The sequence below is a fragment of the Schistocerca americana genome, chromosome 5 (assembly GCF_021461395.2).
Source record: "Schistocerca americana isolate TAMUIC-IGC-003095 chromosome 5, iqSchAmer2.1, whole genome shotgun sequence".
Lineage (NCBI taxonomy): Eukaryota > Metazoa > Arthropoda > Insecta > Orthoptera > Acrididae > Schistocerca > Schistocerca americana.
This window is the reverse complement of record NC_060123.1, coordinates 52,692,573-52,713,761: the sequence shown is the minus strand read 5'-3', so window position 1 is coordinate 52,713,761 and position 21,189 is coordinate 52,692,573. Positions and strand designations below refer to the sequence as shown.

At 40.7% G+C, this 21,189-nt stretch overlaps 1 protein-coding gene across 3 annotated transcripts in view; it reads left to right on the top strand.

Annotated features, from left to right (window-relative positions):
* LOC124615701 (S1 RNA-binding domain-containing protein 1) overlaps positions 1-21,189 on the top strand; it is a 235,337-nt gene that overhangs the window by 135,503 nt on the left and 78,645 nt on the right. For all 3 annotated transcript variants that reach the window (XM_047143740.1, XM_047143741.1, XM_047143742.1), the window contains 2 exons: positions 1,626-1,861; positions 17,167-17,380. In XM_047143740.1, coding sequence (XP_046999696.1) covers positions 1,626-1,861; positions 17,167-17,380 — 450 coding nt within the window. The remainder of the gene's footprint in view (positions 1-1,625; positions 1,862-17,166; positions 17,381-21,189) is intronic.

The window sequence follows — 21,189 nt, the reverse complement described above, 5'->3', positions numbered from 1 at the left end:
CTTCTCACCCTCACCCCCTCTTTCTCACCCTCACCCTCTCTTTCTCACCCTCACCCTCTCTTTCTCACCCACACCCTCTCTTTCTCACCCTCACCCTCTCTTTCTCACCCACACCCTCTCCTCCTCACCCTCACCCTCTCCTCCTCACCCTCACCCTCTCTTTCTTACCCTCACCCTCTCTTTCTCACCCTCTCCTCCTCCTCCTCACCCTCACCCTCTCCTCCTCACCCTCATCCTCTCCTTCTCACCCTCATCCTCTCCTTCTCACCCTCACACTCTCCTCCTCACCCTCACCCTCTCCTCCTCACCCTCTCCTCCTCACCCTCACCCTCTCCTCCTCACCCTCTCCTCCTCACCCTCACCCTCTCCTCCTCACCCTCACCCTCTGCTCCTCACCCTCACCCTCTCCTCCTCACCCTCACCCTCTCCTCCTCACCCTCTCCTCCTCACCCTCACCCTGTCCTCCTCACCCTCACCCTCTCCTCCTCACCCTCACCCTCTCCTCCTCACCCTCACCCTCACCCTCTCCTCCTCACCCTCACCCTCTCCTCCTCACCCTCACCCACTCCTCCTCACCCTCACCCTCTCCTCCTCACCCTCTCCTCCTCACCCTCACCCTCTCCTCACCCTCACCCTCTCCTCCTCACCCTCTCCCTCTCCTCCTCACCCTCTCCCTCTCTTTCTCACCCTCACCCTCTCCTCCTCACCCTCACCCTCTCCCTCTCCTCCTCACCCTCACCCTCACCCTCTCTTTCTCACCCTCACCCTCTCTTTCTCACCCTCACCCTCTCTTTCTCACCCTCACCCTCTCTTTCTCACCCTCACCCTCTCTTTCTCACCCTCACCCTCTCTTTCTCACCCTCACCCTCTCTTTCTCACCCTCACCCTCTCTTTCTCACCCTCACCCTCTCTTTCTCACCCTCACCCTCTCTTTCTCACCCTCACCCTCTCTTTCTTACCCTCACCCTCTCTTTCTTACCCTCACCCTCTCTTTCTTACCCTCACCCTCTCTTTCTTACCCTCACCCTCTCCTCCTCACCCTCACCCTCTCCTCCTCACCCTCACCCTCTCCTCCTCACCCTCACCCTCTCCTCCTCACCCTCACCCTCTCCTCCTCACCCTCTCCTCCTCACCCTCTCCTCCTCACCCTCACCCTCTCCTCCTCACCCTCACCCTCTCCTCCTCACCCTCACCCTCTCTTCCTCACCCTCTCCCTATCCTCCTCACCCTCACCCTCTCCTCCTCACCCTCACCCTCTCACCCTCACCCTGTCCCTCTCACCCTCACCCTGTCCCTCTCACCCTCACCCTGTCCCTCTCACCCTCACCCTCTCCCTCTCACCCTCACCCTCACCCTCACCCTCTCCTTGTCCCCCTCCCCTTTCCTTGCCCCTCCCTACCTCTCTGTGTCCATCACTTTCCCTCTATCCCCTGTCGAGCTACGTCATTCCTCCTTCCAACTTGCCTCATTCTTGTTTCCCAGCTGTTGGTTCCTTTCTGTTCTGGCCCCCTCCATCAAGAGCTTGGAAAGCATGAACCTGCAAAATTACTTTGAGCAATTTCATATGTAAAGGAACATCACAAAATATATTTCAATAATTATATTGCTTGTGATTCTGTTAACAGTATGCTCCATACAAGACAGGTGGCACAGGGACTTTGGCAGACCGAGCTCGTAAGCTTGGTTTGGAGGCTCCGGCAATGGCCATATTAAATGGAGAGGGAGAAATAGTTTGCAGTAACTTGGTACAGCCAGGAGTAAAAGGACGATCAACCATTCAGGAAGTGATTACTGGTTGTCAGCATATAATAGCTGATGCAATTTCGAAAGATGAGGCCCTTATCGACTTTGTTAGAGAATTGTGAGTACAATTACCGAAAAAATGTATATGTTTTCATATGTTAGATAACTTTCTACTGTTTTCTGATTATATTTTTTGTTACAAAAAACTATTTTGTTTTCTTTTGTCAGTATTGGCAGCCATTTTTTTTTTTTTCATGTGCTACTTAAGTAATGCTTTACCATATAAATAATAAAAGATCCGATCTTCTGCAACTGAATGTTTTGTTAGTGCCTATCAAAGATGTTTTGCCCATTCATGCTGGGCAAATTAATTGGTAAGGACATTAAAGTGACAGGGGTTATACGCACTAGAAAAAACCCCAGAATTTTTTCCATGTTGCAGAACAATGAAGTTATTTTTGTTGGCTTGCAAAAGGAATTTGGCTTTTATTAATATTTTCCACAGAGGTAGCCAATTTATTTGAAACAAAAGTGTTTCACTTCACTCTGCTGGCTTGTTTCAGCTGTTTGCTGAACTTCAAGTGCACTTTTTCGGCACCTATGGCGTAATGCTATAATAAAGAACCAAATATGAAATAATACATTACTGGTACTCCAGGAAAATCTACATTCCGAAAACCACACTTAAAAGCTCAGTACCATTTAGCAACCTACTTCTGGTGAATTTGGATGTATGAATGCGCACTTTAAGCCAAATTATGCAATTTAGTATGGTTTATGAAAATACGGTGCTCTTGGAGTGTTCTGATCTCGTTTCTTTTCTGACGTAATATAAGATCTGTTAATGATATATATGTATGAACATATTGAGAAGTTCACTTGAAGACAAATAAGCAGGCAAATTTGGTCAGTAGTATTGAATAAAACGTTTTGTTTCCGATATACTGACAGCTTTAGCAGAATTTTACCTCCTATGAAACGTAATGTTTTTTTATCACTAGACATGTTTCAACACATGTGTGCTACAGCTTCTAAGTTTGATGTTATTTCTTAAAGTGTATTGTTTGCATCTTAAGTTTACAGAATGCCATTCTTCGGTAAATTTTAGACTGGTAGCATACCATGTTTTATCATTGGAACTCTCCACAAGGCTTTGTATTTACTCCTGCAGTAGAATATAAACTGCTAGTTACACATTTCTTGGCTTCAAAGATAACCTTGTTAATTTTTTTTATACCATTTGAAAAATCACAAAAAAACATTGTCTGTTGTTTTGACAAAAATCAATCAGGGTAACTTTTTACCAGTCAGGATATCTTTGTACTGTTTAGTTCTTTTGTTTCCAATGGTTGCTGATCCACTTACTTACATTATTATGTACTAAAAGTAACAGTTTTATTACTTTTGTGGTTTCTAATTAATATTTCAGTTGTATTTCCACTATATTACAAACTTTCACACTTGTGATGATGGCGACAGTGATTTAAGTTAAACAATGCCAGGTCTATCAAATATCGTGATACTTCAAAATAAACCTGCAATACTGAATGTAACATTGTTTGTTTTTGCTTCTTATTAACCCCCAATTTCCTCCTGGCGTGATCAAAATTAATCCAGAGCATTAAATATAAGACAATTTCTATGTTTAAGACTGGTTTAAAGTTGTCCTAAATGACAGTGTAACTTTGTACCAGTATTAAAATAAGATTTTACTCTAATAGAGCATAGTTAGTGTACATTTTCACCTTCCCAAGCAATCAATAACTATAAATGTAAAATGTTACAATGTCTGTTGTGATGTTTAACATTATCTTGTTTACACTGCTTTCAACAAATGGAAAAAAGTGGTATAAAGTTACCTCAATTGGCTGTATGCAAACAATTGTTTTTTTGTTTTTATTTTTGCAAGAAATGTGTATTCCTTCTTACTAGCTTTTTGCTGTATTGTGTGGAAACAAAATGCTAGCTGACAGTATTTCAGAGTACTGATGAAAAAATCTTATGTGAAAGTCACCACATGCAAAATATTAGGATATTTTGAGTTTTCAAATGAATATTATGCCAAGGACTGCTTTGTTATTTTGCATACTTTTTCTGGATAGGATATGATGAAACAATTGTCCTCAGTACAATAAATCCATAAATGCCCTCCGAACAACATGCTGCACTGCAGCACATGGTCACATGATGCCCCACCAAGCACAGAATTCTAAATAGAAATGCAACAAAGGCATATGAGTAAACACCAAGCATGGAAATTCTATGTCATTGCAGCTGCACATGCACAGTAATGACTGTTTTCTGGCGTTCTCTGGCAACTGTTCAAAAGAACCTATTTTTAACAGGTCATGGGAAAATATTGCGAATGGTGGCTTGAGAAGCTTTACTTTCAAAGTAAATTTCCTTTTAGTCAAGATGAATTATGTTATTTGTGAGATGAATTTCTTAAATTACAAATCATTTGACTCATTCTAAACTTAATGTGTTGCGAGCCACATAGAAAAATTTCAGGTGCAGAAGACCAGCCATTTGTGCCATTCTTTAAAATTTTACTGGCGCATTTGTGTATGATGTATCTCTAAGGGTATGTTGTGGTTGTGGTCTTCAGTCCAGAGATTGGTTTGGTGCAGCCCTCTATGTTGCTCTATCCTGCCCAAGCTTCTTCATCTCCAAGTAACTATTGCAACCTACATCCTTCTGAATCTGCTTAGTGTCTTCATCTCTTGGTCTCCCTCTACGATTTTTACCCTCCATGTTGCCCTCTAGTACTAAATTGGTGATCCCTTGATGCCTCAGAATATGTCCTACCAACTGATACCTTCTTCTAGTCAAGTTGTGCCACAAACTTCTCTTCTCTCCAATTCTATTCAGTTCCTCCTCATCAGTTACGTGATCTACCCATCTAATCTTCAGCATTCTTCTGTAGCACCACATTTCAAAAGCTTGTATTCCCTTCTTGTCTAAACTATTTATTATGCATGTTTCACTTCCATACATGGCTACACTCCATACAAATACTTTCAGAAAAGACTTCCTGACACTTAAATCAATACTCGATGTTAACAAATTTCTCTTCTTCAGAAATGTTTTCCTTGCCATTGCCAGTCTACATTTGATATCCTCTCTACTTCGACCATCATCAGTTATTTTGCTCCCCAAATAGCAAAACTCCTTTACTACTTTAAGTGTCTCATTTCCTAATCTAATTCCCTTGGCATCACCTGATTTAATTAGATGACATTCCATTATCCTCGTTTTGCTTTTGTTGATGTTCATCTTATATCCTCCTTTCAGTACACCGTCTATTCCGTTCAACTGCTCTTCCAGGTCTTTTGCTGTCTGATAGAATTACAGTGTCATTGGCAAACCTCAAAGTTTTTATTTCTTCACTATGGATTTTAATTCCTACTTCAGATTTTTCTTTTGTTTCCTTTACTGCTTGCTCAATATACACATTGAATAACATCGTAGGTAGGCTACAGCCCTGTCTCACTCCCTTCCCAACCATTGCTTCCCTTTCATGCCCCTCGACTCTTATAACTGCCATCTGGTTTCTGTACAAATTGTAAATAGCCTTTCACTCCCTGTATTTGATCCCTGCTACCTTCAGAATTTGAAAGAGATTATTCCAATCAACATTGTCAAATGCCTTGTCTAAGTGTACCAGTGCTACAAACATAATTTTACCTTTCCTTAACCTATCTTCTAAGATACGTCATAGGGTCAGTATTGCCTCATGTGTTCCAACATTTCTACAGAATCCAAACTGATCCTTCCCTAGGTCGGCTTCTAGCAGTTTTTCCATTCATCTGTATCGTCTTTAAAGAATTTTGCAGCCGTGACTCATTAAGCTGATAGTTCAGTAATTGTCACACCTGTCAACACTTGCTTTCTTTGGGATTGGAATTATTATATTCTTCTTGAAATTTGAGGGTATTTCACCTGTCTCATACATCTTGCTCACCAGATGGTAGAATTTTGTCGGGGCTGGCTCTCCTGAGGCTATCAGTAGTTCTAATGGAATGTTGTCTACTCCTGGGACGTTGTTTTGACTTAGGTCGTTCAGTGCTCTGTCAAATTCTTCACGCAGTATCATGTCTCTAATTTCATCTTCATCTACATCCTCTTCCATTTCCATAATATTGTCCTCAAGTACATCGCCCTGTGTAGACTATCTGTATACTCCTTCCACTTTTCTGCTTTCCCTTCTTTGCTTGGAACTGGGTTTCCATCTGAGCTCTTGATATTCATACAGGTGGTTCTCTTTTCTCCAAAGGTCTCTTTAATTTTCCTGTAGGCAGTATCTATGTTACCCCTAGTGATATATGCCTCTACATCCGTATATTTGTCCTCTAGCTATCCCTGTTTAGCCATTTTGCACCTCCTGTCGATCTCATTTTTGAGATGTTTGTATTCCTTTTTGCCTGCTTCATTTACTACATTTTTATATTTTCTCCTTTCCTCAGTTAAATTCAATATCTCTTCTGTTACCCAAGGCTTTCTACTAACCCTCGTCTTTTTGTCTACTTGATCCTCTGCTGCCTTTAGAATTTCATCTTTCAAAGCTACCCATTCTTCTTCTACTGTATTTCTTTCCCCCATTCTTGTGAATCGTTCCATAATGCTCTCTCTGAAACTCTCTACAGCCTTTGGGTCCTTCAGTTTATCCAGATACCATCTCGCAAAAATTCCCACCTTTTTGGAATTTATAGGGTAACACATGCAAGAAAGCACCAATATTACACTGATGAGCCAAAACATTATGACTACCTGCTTAATAGCTTCTTCGTCTGCCTTTAGAATGAAATACGTAAATGATTTTGCATATCAGGGATCCAACAGTTTGTTGGTAAGTTTGCAGAGGTATCTGGGATTAGATGTCTACACACAGATCATGAAATTCCTGTAAATAATGAGCTGTTGATTTGCATATCCGATGAGGGCCCGTGATAGAGACCCAGGTGGGTTCCATAGGATTTACATCTGGCGAATGTGATCACCGAGACATCAATGTGAGTTTACTACAGTGCTCCTCAAAACACTGTTCTGGCTCCAAGACATGGATAATTGTACCACTGAAAGATGACATCGATGTCGTGAAAGACATCAAGCATGAACGGATGCATGTGGTTCACAGCTGCCATGGTGTCTTCGGTTACTGCTACAGGTCCTGTGCAAGCACAGGAGAATGCAGGAGAATATCTCCCATAGAATTAATAAGGCTCCCACCAGCCTGCGTCTGTGGCATGCTGCATGTTTCGAGCAGCCATCCACCTGTTGATGGTGTTTGTGGAGATGACCATCGGCCTACTATAGCAAAAATGTGATTCATCTGAAGAGCTAATACATTTCCGTTGATCGATGGTCGAATCCCGGTGATCCCGTGCCTACTGCAGTTGTAGCTGATGATTTCATTGGGTCAACATGTGGACACACATATCACCATCTATCATACTCCACAGAACTGACAAGCCTCCGAACTGCATGTTCTGTGAAGAGTTGTGGATGTCCAACCATTTAGCCCCTAGTGCTAGTTTCACTGTTCTGTCTTTTTACATAGATGCTCATGACAGTAGAATGCGAACATTCGACCAGCTTCACCATTTTCAAGAGAATTGGTTACTTGCTGTGCGTAACAATAATCTGCACTATGTCAGAGTCACTTCACTCAATGGATTTCCTCATTTGCAGCCCATATCTTTGCCAGGGTGATCCCCTGTCTGTGTCTGCTCAACTTACATACTTTTGTTACTGCATCATGTGCCCACAATGTCACCAGTGGCATCCAACATCACTGTGAGCAGTGATCATAATGTTTTGGCTGATCATTGTACATCTACATCTACATCTACATTTATACTCCGCAAGCCACCCAACGGTGTGTGCCGGAGGGCACTTTACGTGCCACTGTCATTACCTCCCTTTCCTGTTCCAGTCGCGTATGGTTCGCGGGAAGAACGACTGTCTGAAACCCTCCGTGCGCGCTCTAAACTCTCTAAATTTACATTCGTGATCTCCTCGGGAGGTATAAGTAGGGGGAAGCAATATATTCGATACCTCATCCAGAAACGCACCCTCTCGAAACCTGACGAGCAAGCTACACCGCGATGCAGAGTGCCTCTCTTGCAGAGTCTGCCACTTGAGCTTGTTAAACATCTCCGTAACGCTATCACGGTTACCAAATAACCGTGTGACGAAACGCGCCGCTCTTCTTTGGATCTTCTCTGTCTCCTCCGTCAACCCGGTCTGGTACGGATCCCACACTGATGAGCAATACTCAAGTATAGGTCGAACGAGTGTTTTGTAAGCCACCTCCTTTGTTGATGGACTACATTTTCTAAGGACTCTCCCAATGAATCTCAACCTGGTACCTGCCTTACCAACAATTAATTTTATATGATCATTCCACTTCAAATCGTTCCGCACGCATACTCTCAGATATTTTACAGAAGTAACTGCTACCAGTGTTTGTTCCGTTATCATATAATCATACAATAAAGGATCCTTCTTTCTATGTATTCGCAATACATTACATTTGTCTATGTTAAGGGTCAGTTGCCACTCCCTGCACCAAGTGCCTATCCGCTGCAGATCTTCCTGCATTTCGCTACAATTTTCTAATGCTGCAACTTCTCTGTATACTACAGCATCATCCGCGAAAAACCGCATGGAACTTGCGACACTATCTACTAGGTCACTTATATATATTGTGAAAAGCAATGGTCCTATAACACTCCCCTGTGGCACGCCAGAGGTTACTTAAACGTCTGTAGACGTCTCTCCATTGATAACAACATGCTGTGTTCTATTTGCTAAAAACTCTTCAATCCAGCCACACAGCTGGTCTGATATTCCGTAGGCTCTTACTTTGTTTATCAGGCGACAGTGCGGAATTGTATCGAACGCCTTTCGGAAGTCAAGAAAAATAGCATCTACCTGGGAGCCTGTATCTAATATTTTCTGGGTCTCATGAACAAATAAAGCGAGTTGGGTCTCACACGATCTCTGTTTCCGGAATCCATGTTGATTCCTATATAGTAGATTCTGGGTTTCCAAAAACGACATGATACTCGAGCAAAAAACATGTTCTAAAATTCTACAACAGATCGACGTCAGAGATATAGGTCTATAGTTTTGCGCATCTGCTCGACGACCCTTCTTGAAGAATGGGACTACCTGTGCTCTTTTCCAATCATTTGGAACCTTCCGTTCCTCTAGAGAATTGCGGTACACAGCGGTTAGAAGGGGGGCAAGTTCTTTCGCGTACTCTGTGTAGAATGTGAAAGCTTAGCTTTGCTTGTAGCTATACTGTATTGATATCAATTTAAACCCTTAATTTTTCCAATTTTTGTGTTTGCTTTACTTAACAGTGATATCTGCTGTCATTGTCTGGCAAGATCACGTGGCAAACTTGTGTGTTGTGTTTGGTGGAATTTGTATTTATACTTTTGTAATAAGAAAATATGCATTGCACATGTTGCTGCATATCAAAGATCTTTCCAAAACATGTTGCTTTTTCCTGCTCATTTTGTAAAGAGACGGGGAATTCTATGCCGATGTATAAAACCTCTGCATATGCATCCTGAATGAAGACACCCAAAGATGACCAGCATGATCAGGTGAAACACATTTGGTAGATGCATGTAAAATGTTCATTTACTAAAAACAGAATTTTTTTCATATCTGTGTGGTAAGGAGCTCTTTATTTTGTATGCATACATGGTGTGTTAAAAAAAAAAAAAAGTATTCCATATTTTGGTAGGTGGTAGTATGGACCAAAACAAGGAAAAAAAATATTCACTAAACATGAGCTGTAAAATGCCTACCTTAAGAGCCGTGAGGATTTGTTCCTCTTCACTACTTTGGGGGAAAAAAAAAAAAAAAGTTCTACTGCAGGCTCTTCATCATGCGTGAACTACTTCTCCAGGCATTGTTGGAATAGTTTCTTTCCTAGCAGGATAAGGAAGTCATTTGATATGAACTGACGATACTTTGCACCAGTCAACCTGTTTGGTAGTGTATAAGGTCCTATTAATCTATTGCCAGTAACTTGCCCTTACATTAATTGAAAATGTGCACTGATGCCTTGCTTCTTCAACTGCATGTGGATACGCAACAGCCCACACATGTTGATTAAAAAAATTGACAATCCCATTTTACCTGAAATTAGCTTTGTCTGTGAACAATATCTTTGGTGTGAAAAGTGGATTTTCACCACATATTTTCAGCAGCCATTCACAGCACTACATTCAGGAAGGCTGAATTTGTGGCCGAAGGGTTTTGACATGCCATTTATGATATGGGTATACTAACTGTTCATGCAGTATTGCACAGATTAAACAATGACTAACTCTGATAAATGCTGAAATTCTACATGCACTAGTTCCAGAGATCTTTGTCCACTTCTAATATTTGCTACTGCACAATAGAAGTACAAACAGTGTGAGGTCTGCTGTGATCTGCCATTGCTGGAATTAGTGAGCCAGAGTCTGCTAGTTACTGGAAAAGACGGCTGAATAACTGTTCACATGGTACCCTGGATATTTTTCAGCTTACAGGACATGTACTGGGCAGTTGCTTTCATTTGCCAAACCGTAACAGAAGATCACATCCCCTGTGTAATCACAGGCTTCCATTATCCTGATAAGTGCAAATATAAATCTAAAAGAAAAGTATTTCATGAACTTACAAAACACAAACTGATCCAATTTGAACTGATGTATGCACTGCACTTACCAAACCTGTGAATACAATTTACAGTAATAACACTAACAGGTATTTACTGCATGTTGTATCCAAGGATTGTAATAGAGGAATATGCTCCCATTTGTTTACTGCATTCAGTGGGGCATTCGTGATAGCAAAGAAGTTGCAGTATAAGAGATTTGTTTCACAGTAGCAAAGATGGGGAGGTGCTCATAGCCCTGAACCTATGCATTTTAGACTCCCATGTTTACTGTATATTTTTTTCGTGTTTGGTCCATACTATTACCTCTCAAAATATGGAATTCCTTGCAGCTGAAAGTCCAGGATGGGATAGTTCTCTCTTTCTCTCTCTCCTCTCTCCTCTCTCTCTCTCTCTCTCTCTCTCTCTCTCTCTCTCTCTCTCTCTCTCTCTAGGACTATGCAGATGTGTTGACAGGATAGAGAGCATGTGTAGTACTGGACTGGGAACAGGGAAAGGGAAAGGTAGTTGGAGGACAGGGAGTAGTGAAGGTTGAAGATTGCAAGGAGAGTTCCCACGTGCACAATTCAGAAAACCTATACTGGTGGAAAGAATCCAGATGGCATAGGCTGTGAGGTAGTCGTTAAAGTGAAACATATCTTCTTGGGTGACACAGTCAGCAACATGGTGGTCCAGCACCCTCTTGGCCATATTTTGGCAGTGGCCGTTCATGCAGACAGACAGCTTGTTAGTGGTCACGCCCACTTAGAATGTCTCACAGTGGTTGCAGCTAAGTTGGTAGATCACATGGCCTCTTTCCTAGGTGGCCCTATGATGGAGTAGGAGTTGTCTGCGATATAGACATACGTTCACAGGTTACAGCTTTTTCTGGGAAACTATGATGAATTGATAGCCTCTAGTCGAGACATCAAAATGTACATAGTACAGTTAAAGGCAACATTTAGAATGAGGAGGAGGAGAAGAAGAAGGAATTGTAGAAACAAGTTTTAATACATCTTTGAAGCAGTTGTGTTACTAATTGATGGACTGGCTTTGGATTTGATTAGAGGGTGTGGGATGAAAAAACCATAGTGATAGACTGGGATAAGAAAGAAACAATGAATGTACTTGAGGCACAAGTGGTTTGAGAAAAAAGAATGTAATTGTAACTCTTGACCATGAGATTGTGTACACTTATTATAATCTCTAGGTCTATGGCATCAGATCTGGTGTAATGCTAGATTAACATTTTTGTGAGGGATTTGGAAGGAATTACGCAAACAGGTGGTGCCTGGCAAGACTTCTCCAGTCCATGACAATATCCTCCAAATTTATTTTCCCTGTCAATATAAGAATTTCATTTTCCCTGCCATTCTTCACTTGGACCAGGGCTTTGGTTAACACCATCACGATTGGCTTATTTCATGATCTCTGCCTGCTAATTGCTGCCATTCTAATAGGAACATCTCTCCCTCTCCTTTCTCCATTCCTTTACCAAGTTTTCTCCTGGTTTTGATCACCGACATGCTGTTGGAGGATTTCACATTCCATGTACTTCAAAACTATTCCTTCTCATGGTCACTAGTTGCCACTGTAATGAATGGTGTAAGCACCAGTTCATTGCTCTTTGCATGTCACACAATGTTATTTACTTGTAAAGGCACACAACCCCATTAAAGCATGACCAAGGGCAACTCAGCGTCCATCCTAACACATCACACTGTACACAAGAATAGCTGGCATAATGAATTAAGCCTGGCCACTTTCCTGGAATTCTACCAAAGCCTGATGACACTTGTGAATGCTAGTGCTAACATTCCCCTGGAGCATAGTTTCTTGCCCATACATTAGGTGGTCCTGTAATCTATAATCTATTATTTCACTAGATTGTAGTCTGTATTTGGTTATTACTAGCACAAGAATATTTGCAATATATCATTCGAAATACACTGTGGTAACAAAAGTCATGGGATGGTGATATGCAGATAGTGACAATATCACATGCACAAGGTATAAAAGGGCAGTGCATTGGCAGAGCTGTAGTTTGTACTCAGGTGCATGTGTAAAGGCTTCCGACGTGATTATGGCCACACAACTGGAATTAACAGACTTTGAACATGGAATGATAGATGGAGTTAGACTTGCAGGAAATTTCATTTTGAAAATCAGTAGGGAATTCAGTATTCCGAGATACACAGTGTCGGGAGTGTGTTGAGAATACCAATTTTCAGGTATTACTTCTCACCATAGACAACAGTGGCCAATGGCTTTCACTTAATGACCAAGACCAGCGACATTTGCACAGAGTTATCAGTGGACAAGCAACTCTGCGTGAAATAACTGCAGAAATCAATGTGAGGGATACGACAAACTGTCCGTTAGGACATGTGGCAAAATTTGGTATTAGTGGGCTGTGGCAGCAGACGACTGATACGAGTGCATTTGCTAACAGCAGGACATAACCTGCAGCATCTCTTCTGATCTCATGACCATATTGTTTGGACCTTAGACGACTGGGAAATAATGGCCTGGTCGTACGAGACTGTTCTGATTTCAGTTCAGAAGAGCTGATAGTAGGCTCAGAGTGTGGCATAGACCCCATGACACCATGGATCCGAGTTGTCAACAAGGCACTGTGCAAGTTATGGTGGCTCTGTAATGGTGTGGGTTGTATTTACATGCAGTGGACTGGGTCCTCTGGTCCAGCTGAACCGATCATTGACTGGAAATGATTTTGTTCAGTTACTTGGAGACCATTTGCAGCCATTCATGGACATTTTCCCAAACATGTCACCAGGTGACACTTGTTCGTGATTGGTTTGAAAAACATTGTGGACATTCCAAGCAAATGATTTGGCCACCCACATTGCCTGACATGAATCCCGTCAGACATTTAGGGAACATAATCAAGAGGTCAGTTTGTGCACTAAGTCTGGACTGGCAACACTTATGCATTTATGGATGGCTATAGAAAAAGTGTGACTCAATATTTCTGCAGGGGACTTGCAACAACTTATTGAGTCAGTGCCACATCAAGTTGCTGCACTATGCTGGGCAAAAGGAGATTTGACACAATATTAGGAGGTATCTCATGACTATTTTCACCTCAGTGTAAATTATATTTATTAATAATAACACATTTAATGCTCTTAGCTCATCAGATTAACTTAAAAATGCAGCGGAGGCCACATTAGTCAGAATTAAAAGCCAAGGTGGCAATCACCTTAGTTAGTTTTAATGAAAAAAGGGTAGAGGCAAACACACATTCATGTTCAGAAAAAATGGAACACATTGAATGACTAGAGGTAGGACGGTCATTTTCACATGTCATTCACATTAGTATGTTCTGTAGAAGCAATTGAACCACGTTGGCCCTCAGGATCAAGGTCAGCATCGATATCACAGTGCAACACTATCTACCATTAAAGTGTCACTGCGGCCATCATTGCCACTATAAACCAAAGGTTGTGGAACAGTGTGACTTGAGCGGACGTGCTGGATGCCTCACAGATGTATCCTCAAACTGTACCACCATATCAGTCAATTTGAAAGAGGGCACATTATTGGCATGAGAGAATGTGATGCATTCACAAGGGAAATTGCTGCTCGTGTGGGACAAAGTGTTTTGGCAGTGCAATGAATGTGTGCAGGATGGTTCATAGAAGGTCGCACCACCCAGACTACTGCCCGAGAAGATCGAACACATCATCCAAATGGCATTGCAGGACAGATTTGCATCCTCCTCAGCTCTGGCGCAACAGTGGAACAATGGGACACATCGTACACTGTCAGGGGTGACAGTCTGTTGCCACTTATTATGACATGGGTATGTGCGCTTCGTCTACTTCTGCACCACCCTTTGATAAATGTATGTGCAGAACAATGCTAGATGGCAATAGCGTATGGAACAATGTCACTGGGGACAGGCATGGCATCAGGTAGTGTTTTCAGATGAATCCAGCTTCTGTTTGTTTGAAAATGATGGCCGCATTTTGGTTCGCCACTGAGAGGGGAAGGCCATCACAGTGACTGCTTTTGCACAAGACATACAGCCCCAACTCGAGACCACAAATGACTGTGTTCAGAGCACTGTGACCAGTGTGACCTAAGTGAATGAAATCCTGTGACCTGTAACCATACCCTTTCTCCGCAACAACCCGGACACCATTTTTCAGGAAGACAATGCACAAGTACGTGTTGTTGCATGAACACGTGGTTCTTGGTGTCACTAAATGTCAGCTTTTTGTCTTGACTCGCCAGACTTGTCACCAGTTGAAAATGTGTGGAGTATGGTGAAACAAAGGATGCAGTGCTGTGATCCAATGCCAACCACCACAGATGGACTTTGGAACTAGGTGAATGCAGCTGGGATGGCTATACTACAGGATGCCATTTGTGCCTTATAAGTGTCAATGCCATCACAAATGGAACAAGTCATCATGGCAAACTCTGTGCCTACAAGGGAACAGGTCTCATGCTGAACTGAAGTGACCGAAATGCTAATCATTTCTGCAGAATATATTACTGTACGTGTCCTGTGAATATGAACATCCTGTTTCCAGTCATTTAGTACTTTTTTTTTTAATATTTTTTTTTCTCTCCCCCCCTGAACGCATGAGTGTACAAAATATAAATTCCTGTCAATTAACATTCAACATAAATGTTACCATTTTGTTTTAACGTGGAATAGTAATCTGTAACTGGAATTGTACACCAGCTGCATGAGGACTTGGATGGGTTTCTACCACCAACTGCAAGGAGCTGCTCTCAGGATCGTGTTTCAAAAGACAAGATGAGTTGCCTTATCTTGGTTTGGTTATTGCTGAAACTGGTACTGGTACCTTCAGGCTGTTTTAAATAAGCCAGACAAGCAAAAAATGTTAAATTTCCTTTATTCATTTGCCCTTCAAACAAATGTAACTTTTCCATGAACTCTTTGATTTTGTCATACATGTTAATTATTAGCTGCTCTTTGCCATGCAAATATTAAATTTTAAGTTGAAACTTCCTTGCAGATTAACGCTATGTGCTGGACCAAAACTCAAATTTGGGACCTTTGAAAGGTAGGAGGTGAGGTACTGGGAGAGGTTGTGAGGCCAGGTTGTGAGTCATACTTGGATAGCCTAGTTGGTAGAGCACTTACTCGCGAAAGGCAAAGGTGCCAGGTTCAAATCTCGGCACAGGCACACAGTTGTAATCTGCCAGGAAGTTCCACATCAGCACACTCTTCACTGCAAAATAAAAAAAATATTTTGGAAACGTCCCTAAGGCTTTGGCCGAGCCATATCTCCACATTATCGTTTCTTCCAGGAGTACTACTCTTGCAAGTTTTGCAGAAGAATTTCTCTGAAGTTCGGAATTTAGGAGGACAGACACTTGCAAAAGTAAAGCTGTGAGGCTGGGTTGTGGGTCATGGTAGCTTAGCTCAGTTTGTAGAGCACTTGCCCAAAAAATGAAAGGTCCCGAGTTCGAGTGTTGATCCAGTATACAGTTTTAATCCAGCAGGAAGTTTCATGTCAGCACACACTCTGCTACAGAGTGAAAAATTCATTCGGGAAATTTGAGTTGTTGAGATGCGTATGTATGTCAACTATCTGTTTTGAATCATTTCATTTGAAGGAAAAGCAATATGTACTCACAAATGTGGTGGTGGTGGTGGGGGGTCACTCACATCTCTTTGGTGTTGTAGCTGTACAGCTAGATGAAGATCAGTTTGCTTTCAGGAAGGGGAAGATACAAGAAAAGCATTTATGTTATTGCATTTGGTGATGGAAGAATGATAGAAGAAATATTGTGATGATTTCCTGTACACTGAGAACCTAGAGCAAGTGTTCTGCAATGTAAGCTGAAATAAGATGTTCACAATGTTTAGAGGATCACCTGCCCAGTAATTTGTTGACTCATTTTCAGTGTTAATGAGCTTTGCATTGTTTTTTCATCAGAACTATGTTACTTCATAACTGTGAACACTCCCTGTTTTAACTAGTGCCACTGAATTATTGTTGCTTGACTTAAGATATCACATTTATCATTGTATTCATCTCAGTGTTCCTTCCAGTGATTGCATTCATAATTGACCCATTCAGATGGCTCTCCCATTGTTTATAAGACAGTGTTACATGAAACTGTGAATGTGCTATTGTCAGTGTCAGCTCTCTTAAATATACAGAAACTAAATGTACGCTTTTCTCACATGAAATTACATCTTTTCACATGGGGTGGGAATGCATCTGCGATTCATGTGTCCAGGTCAGGGGAAAGCCAGACCCACCATTTACAGTTATGTGCACCATTAAATAGGTCGCCATAACAGTTGTTGTGGGTTTTGTGTTTCCCTAATCACATACTGTTTTCTGCTGCGTTCACAGCACAGTGCTCCGAAACAGTGCCCCACGCAAGTATGTTGTTCCTATTTGGTGTAATTAGAGACGTCCATTTTTAGCTTTCTGCTTTGTGATAAGAACAGCTGTTTCTTGTGTGACAGAATAAGCTTGCTGTTTGTTTTGTAGTGATAGTAAAACAGTGTGATGGGTTATTGGTCTGTAGCATTTATGAAATAATTTGATTGAATTTGTGTTACATAAAATATATATATGGTTTATTAAAGGTCTGTGACTGCAAATTGAGAATGAATAGTGTAGTGAAGGATTCAGTTCCATGTTTATTTGCATTACTGTAATATTTTAGTATTTTTTGCAGCAGCTTTTTTCGTTGAATGGTACATACTTTCATAAATGCAATAAATTTTCTTGTTGTAGAAAGAAGACATTGTACATTCAACTGGAGTGCAAACAAGCGCAAGAGAGAAAGGCTGCTTCAAAAACTGTAAAGGTTGGAAGCAAAGGAAGTAAACCAAGTGTAGTTAAAAAAGAAAAAGAGAAGAAAGGAAAAGTGAAGAAAGAAGAAGATGCGAGCAAATTTGAAAATTACTACAATTTTTCTGCAAATGTGAAGTTTATCAAACCTCACCAGGTACTGTGAAAATTGAGGTGCATAGCCTGTTTTTTTTATATATATATAATAATAACCTGTCAAGCAACTGATCAAAATGACAAATATATCTGTAGGGGTAGTAGCATTAAAATTGTTATATGTCTACTCTGACTTAGCTTCTTCGTAATGCAAGTACAAATCAGTTAAGAAAAGTACCAGGACTGTTCCTTCCACAACCTTAGCAAAGTTAGCCATTCTTTCCTATTCCACTAGTGTACTGCATGTGGGGATGTTACTCTTCTACATTTTTAGTGAATTTAAAAAGATACTCAAAGCATTAACAGTTATAGGGAATGCTCCATCAATGGTGGATACAGAAAAACCTCAAGGAGGGGGAACTGAAGATATCTTGCGCTACCTTTACTTTTACCATAATAAAAAATAATCAATTCACATGCAATGTTTAAGAAAGTTTTATTTAAAATGACTATGCACATACACAAGACAATGCCATCTTATGATATAAAAAAGCTACAATTGTGGTTCTCTTCCTTAAATGATGAATTCTGTGTGTCTAGTCTCCCTGGCAAATTACTATTATTAATACTTCACAATCAACTGATCACACTCACTGTTGACTAATCTTCACACTTGCACTTTCTACAACCAGGACTTTTTATTTATTCATTCTTTAGTCGTGATATTTCTGCTTCTGAATGTAAACTAGCTTCCTATTTGGCGAATAGTTCGTATTTATAACGTTATTTATTGAGGGAGGGATGAAATAGTGAAGACAGCAGAAGATCAAGTAGGTGAAAAGACGAGGGCTAGTAGAAATCCTTGGGTAACAGAAAATCTATTGAATTTAGTTGATGAAAGGAGAAAATATAAAAATGCAATAAGTAAAGCAGGCAAAAAGGAATACAAACGTCTCAAAAATTAGATCGACAGGAAGTGCAAAATGGCTAAGCATGGATGGCTAGAGGACAAATGTAAGGATGTAGAGGCATATCTAACTAGGGGAAAATTAAAGAAACTTTTGGACAAAAGAGAACCACTTCTGTGAATACCAAGTGCTCAGATGGAAACCCAGTTCTAAGCAAAGAAGAGAAAGCAGAAAGATTGAAGGAGTATATAGAGGGTCTGTATAAGTGTGATAATGTACTTGAGGGCAATATTATGGAAATGGAAGAGGATGTAGATGAAGATGAAGTGGGAGGAATGATACTGCGTGTAGAGTTTGACAGAGCACTGAAAGACCTAAGCTGAAACAAGGCCCCGGGAGTAGACAACATTCCATTAGAACTACTGATAGCCTTGGGAGAGCCAGCCCTGACAAAACTCTACCTTCAGGTGAGCAAGATGTATGAGACAGGCGAAATACCCTCAGACTTCAAGAAGAATATAATTATTCCAGTCCCAAAGAAAGCAAGTGTTGACAGATGTGAAAATTACCGAACTATCAGTTTAATAAGCCACGTCTGCAAAATACTAACACAAATTCTTTACAGACAAATGGAAAAACTGGTAGAAGCTGACCTTGGGGAAGATCAGTTTGGATTTAGTAGAAGTGTTGGAAAGGCAAACATACGTTTCTAGCATTTGTAGACTTGGCGAAAGCTTTTGACGATGTTGACTGGAATACTCTCTTTCAAATTCTGAAAGTGGCAAGGGTAAAATACAGGGAGCAAAAGGCTATTTACAATTTGTACAGAAACCAGATGGCAGTTATAAGAGTTGAGGGGCATGAAATGGAAGCAGTGGTTGGGAAGGGAGTGAGACAGGGTTGTAGCCTCTCCCCGATGTTATTCAATCTGTATATTGAGCAACGAGTAAAGGAAAAAAAAGAAAAATTTGGAGTAGGAATTAAAATCCATGGAGAAGAAATAAAAACTTTGAGGTTCGCTGATGACATTGTAATTCTGTCAGAGACAGCAAAGGACCTGGAAGAGCAGCTGAATGGAATGGACAGTGTCTTGAAAGGAGGAACATCAAAAAAAGAAAAACAAGGATAATGGAATGTGGTAGAATTAAATCAGGTGATGCTGAGGGAATTAGATTAGGTAATGAGACGCTTAAAGTAGTAAATAAGTTTTGCTATTTGGGGAGCAAAATAACTGATGATGGTCAAAGTAGAGAGGATATAAAATGTAGACTGGCAGTGGCATGGAAAGCGTTTCTGAAGAAGAGAAATTTGTTAACATTGAGTATAGATTTAAGTGTCAGGAAGTCATTTCTGAAAGTATTTTTATGGAGTGTAGCCATGTACAGAAGTGAAACGCGGACGATAAATAGTTTGGACAAAAAGAGAATAGAAGCTTTCGAAACGTGGTGCTACAGAAGAATGCTGAATTTTAGATAGGTAGATCACATAACTAATGAGGAGGTATTGAATAGAATTGGGGAGAAGAGAAATTTGTGGCACACCTTGACTAGAAGAAGGGATCGGTTGATAGGACATGTTCTGAGACATCAAGGTATCACCAATTTATTATTGGAGGGTAGCATGGAGGGTAAAAATCCTAGAGGTAGACCAAGAGGTGTGAGTACACTAAGAAGATTCGGAAGGATGTAGATTGCATGGGGATATAAAAATGAAAAAGCTGGCATACTATGCTTACTTTCATTCCGTAATGTCATATGGGATTATTTTTTGGGGTAATTCATCAAGCCAAGCTAAAGTTTTCCAGGCACAAAAACGTGCAGTAAGAGTTATATGTGGTGTGAACTCAAGAACATCCTGCAGAAGCTTGTTTAGGGAACTAGGGATACTAACTGCTGCTTCCCAATATATTTATTCCTTAATGAAATTTGTCATTAAAAATATATCACTTTTTCAAACCAACAGCTCAATTGATGGAATCAATACTAGAAATAAGAATAATCTTCACAAGGATTTAAAGTCACTTAGTCTTGTACAAAAAGGTGTGCATTATTCAGGAACACACATTTTCAATAACTTGCCAGCAGCCATAAAAAGCTTAACAACCAATGAAATTCAGCTTAAGAGAAGCCTAAAGGATTTATTGGTGGCCAACTCCTTCTACTCCATTGATGAATTTCTTAGTAAAACCAACTGATTTGTATATAAGTACAACATAACTTCTGCACAATTTCAGTGGTAAATAAGTATTACAGTAGTTGTATTACATGTTTATTACCTTATAAATAAATAAAAAACGTTTTTATTTTAAATTCAGTGCATTAGTATTTGTAAAATGACTCTTAGTGTTCATTAAAAAATGACGATCATTCCACTTGGGACCTGTGGAATGGTACATTAGCTTATTTGTTTTAGTTGTAAATATTTGTCATGTATTGTTGTTTTTCTGACATGTTCCACATCCTGGAGGACCTCCTCACTACGGATCAATTGGAATGAAAGTAAATCTAATCTAATCTAATCTGCAGATGTGCAAACTCTCCCGATTGAGGTGGGAGACTCCCGATTTTCCCTTCTTCCTCCCAATCTCCCAACCGTGAAGACTGATCTCCCGATTTTCAGAGCAGTTTCAATACTTGCCTTACTATTTGAAAATCCTGTGCCTTCAATATATTGGTGGACAACAAGATGTGGCTGCTACTTGTGTACGTTAACTTCGAAGATTCATGTGGTGGCTATCAAGAGCAGCAGTAGGCATAGCTCAAACTTCGTATCTACAAGGAAGTAAGGAACTTATCGTTGTCAGCGTTCGAAGACAAATGAATGTCTTTCAACTAGTGCCAATTTCCTCCGCTTCTGGTAGCACCAGCACAATCATAAAGTTATGGTGGACAAGGAGTAGTTGATAGTCGTTCCAATCGAAGTGATTAGCGTTGTTGTGTCTACAAGGCAGTGTTGCCAAGTT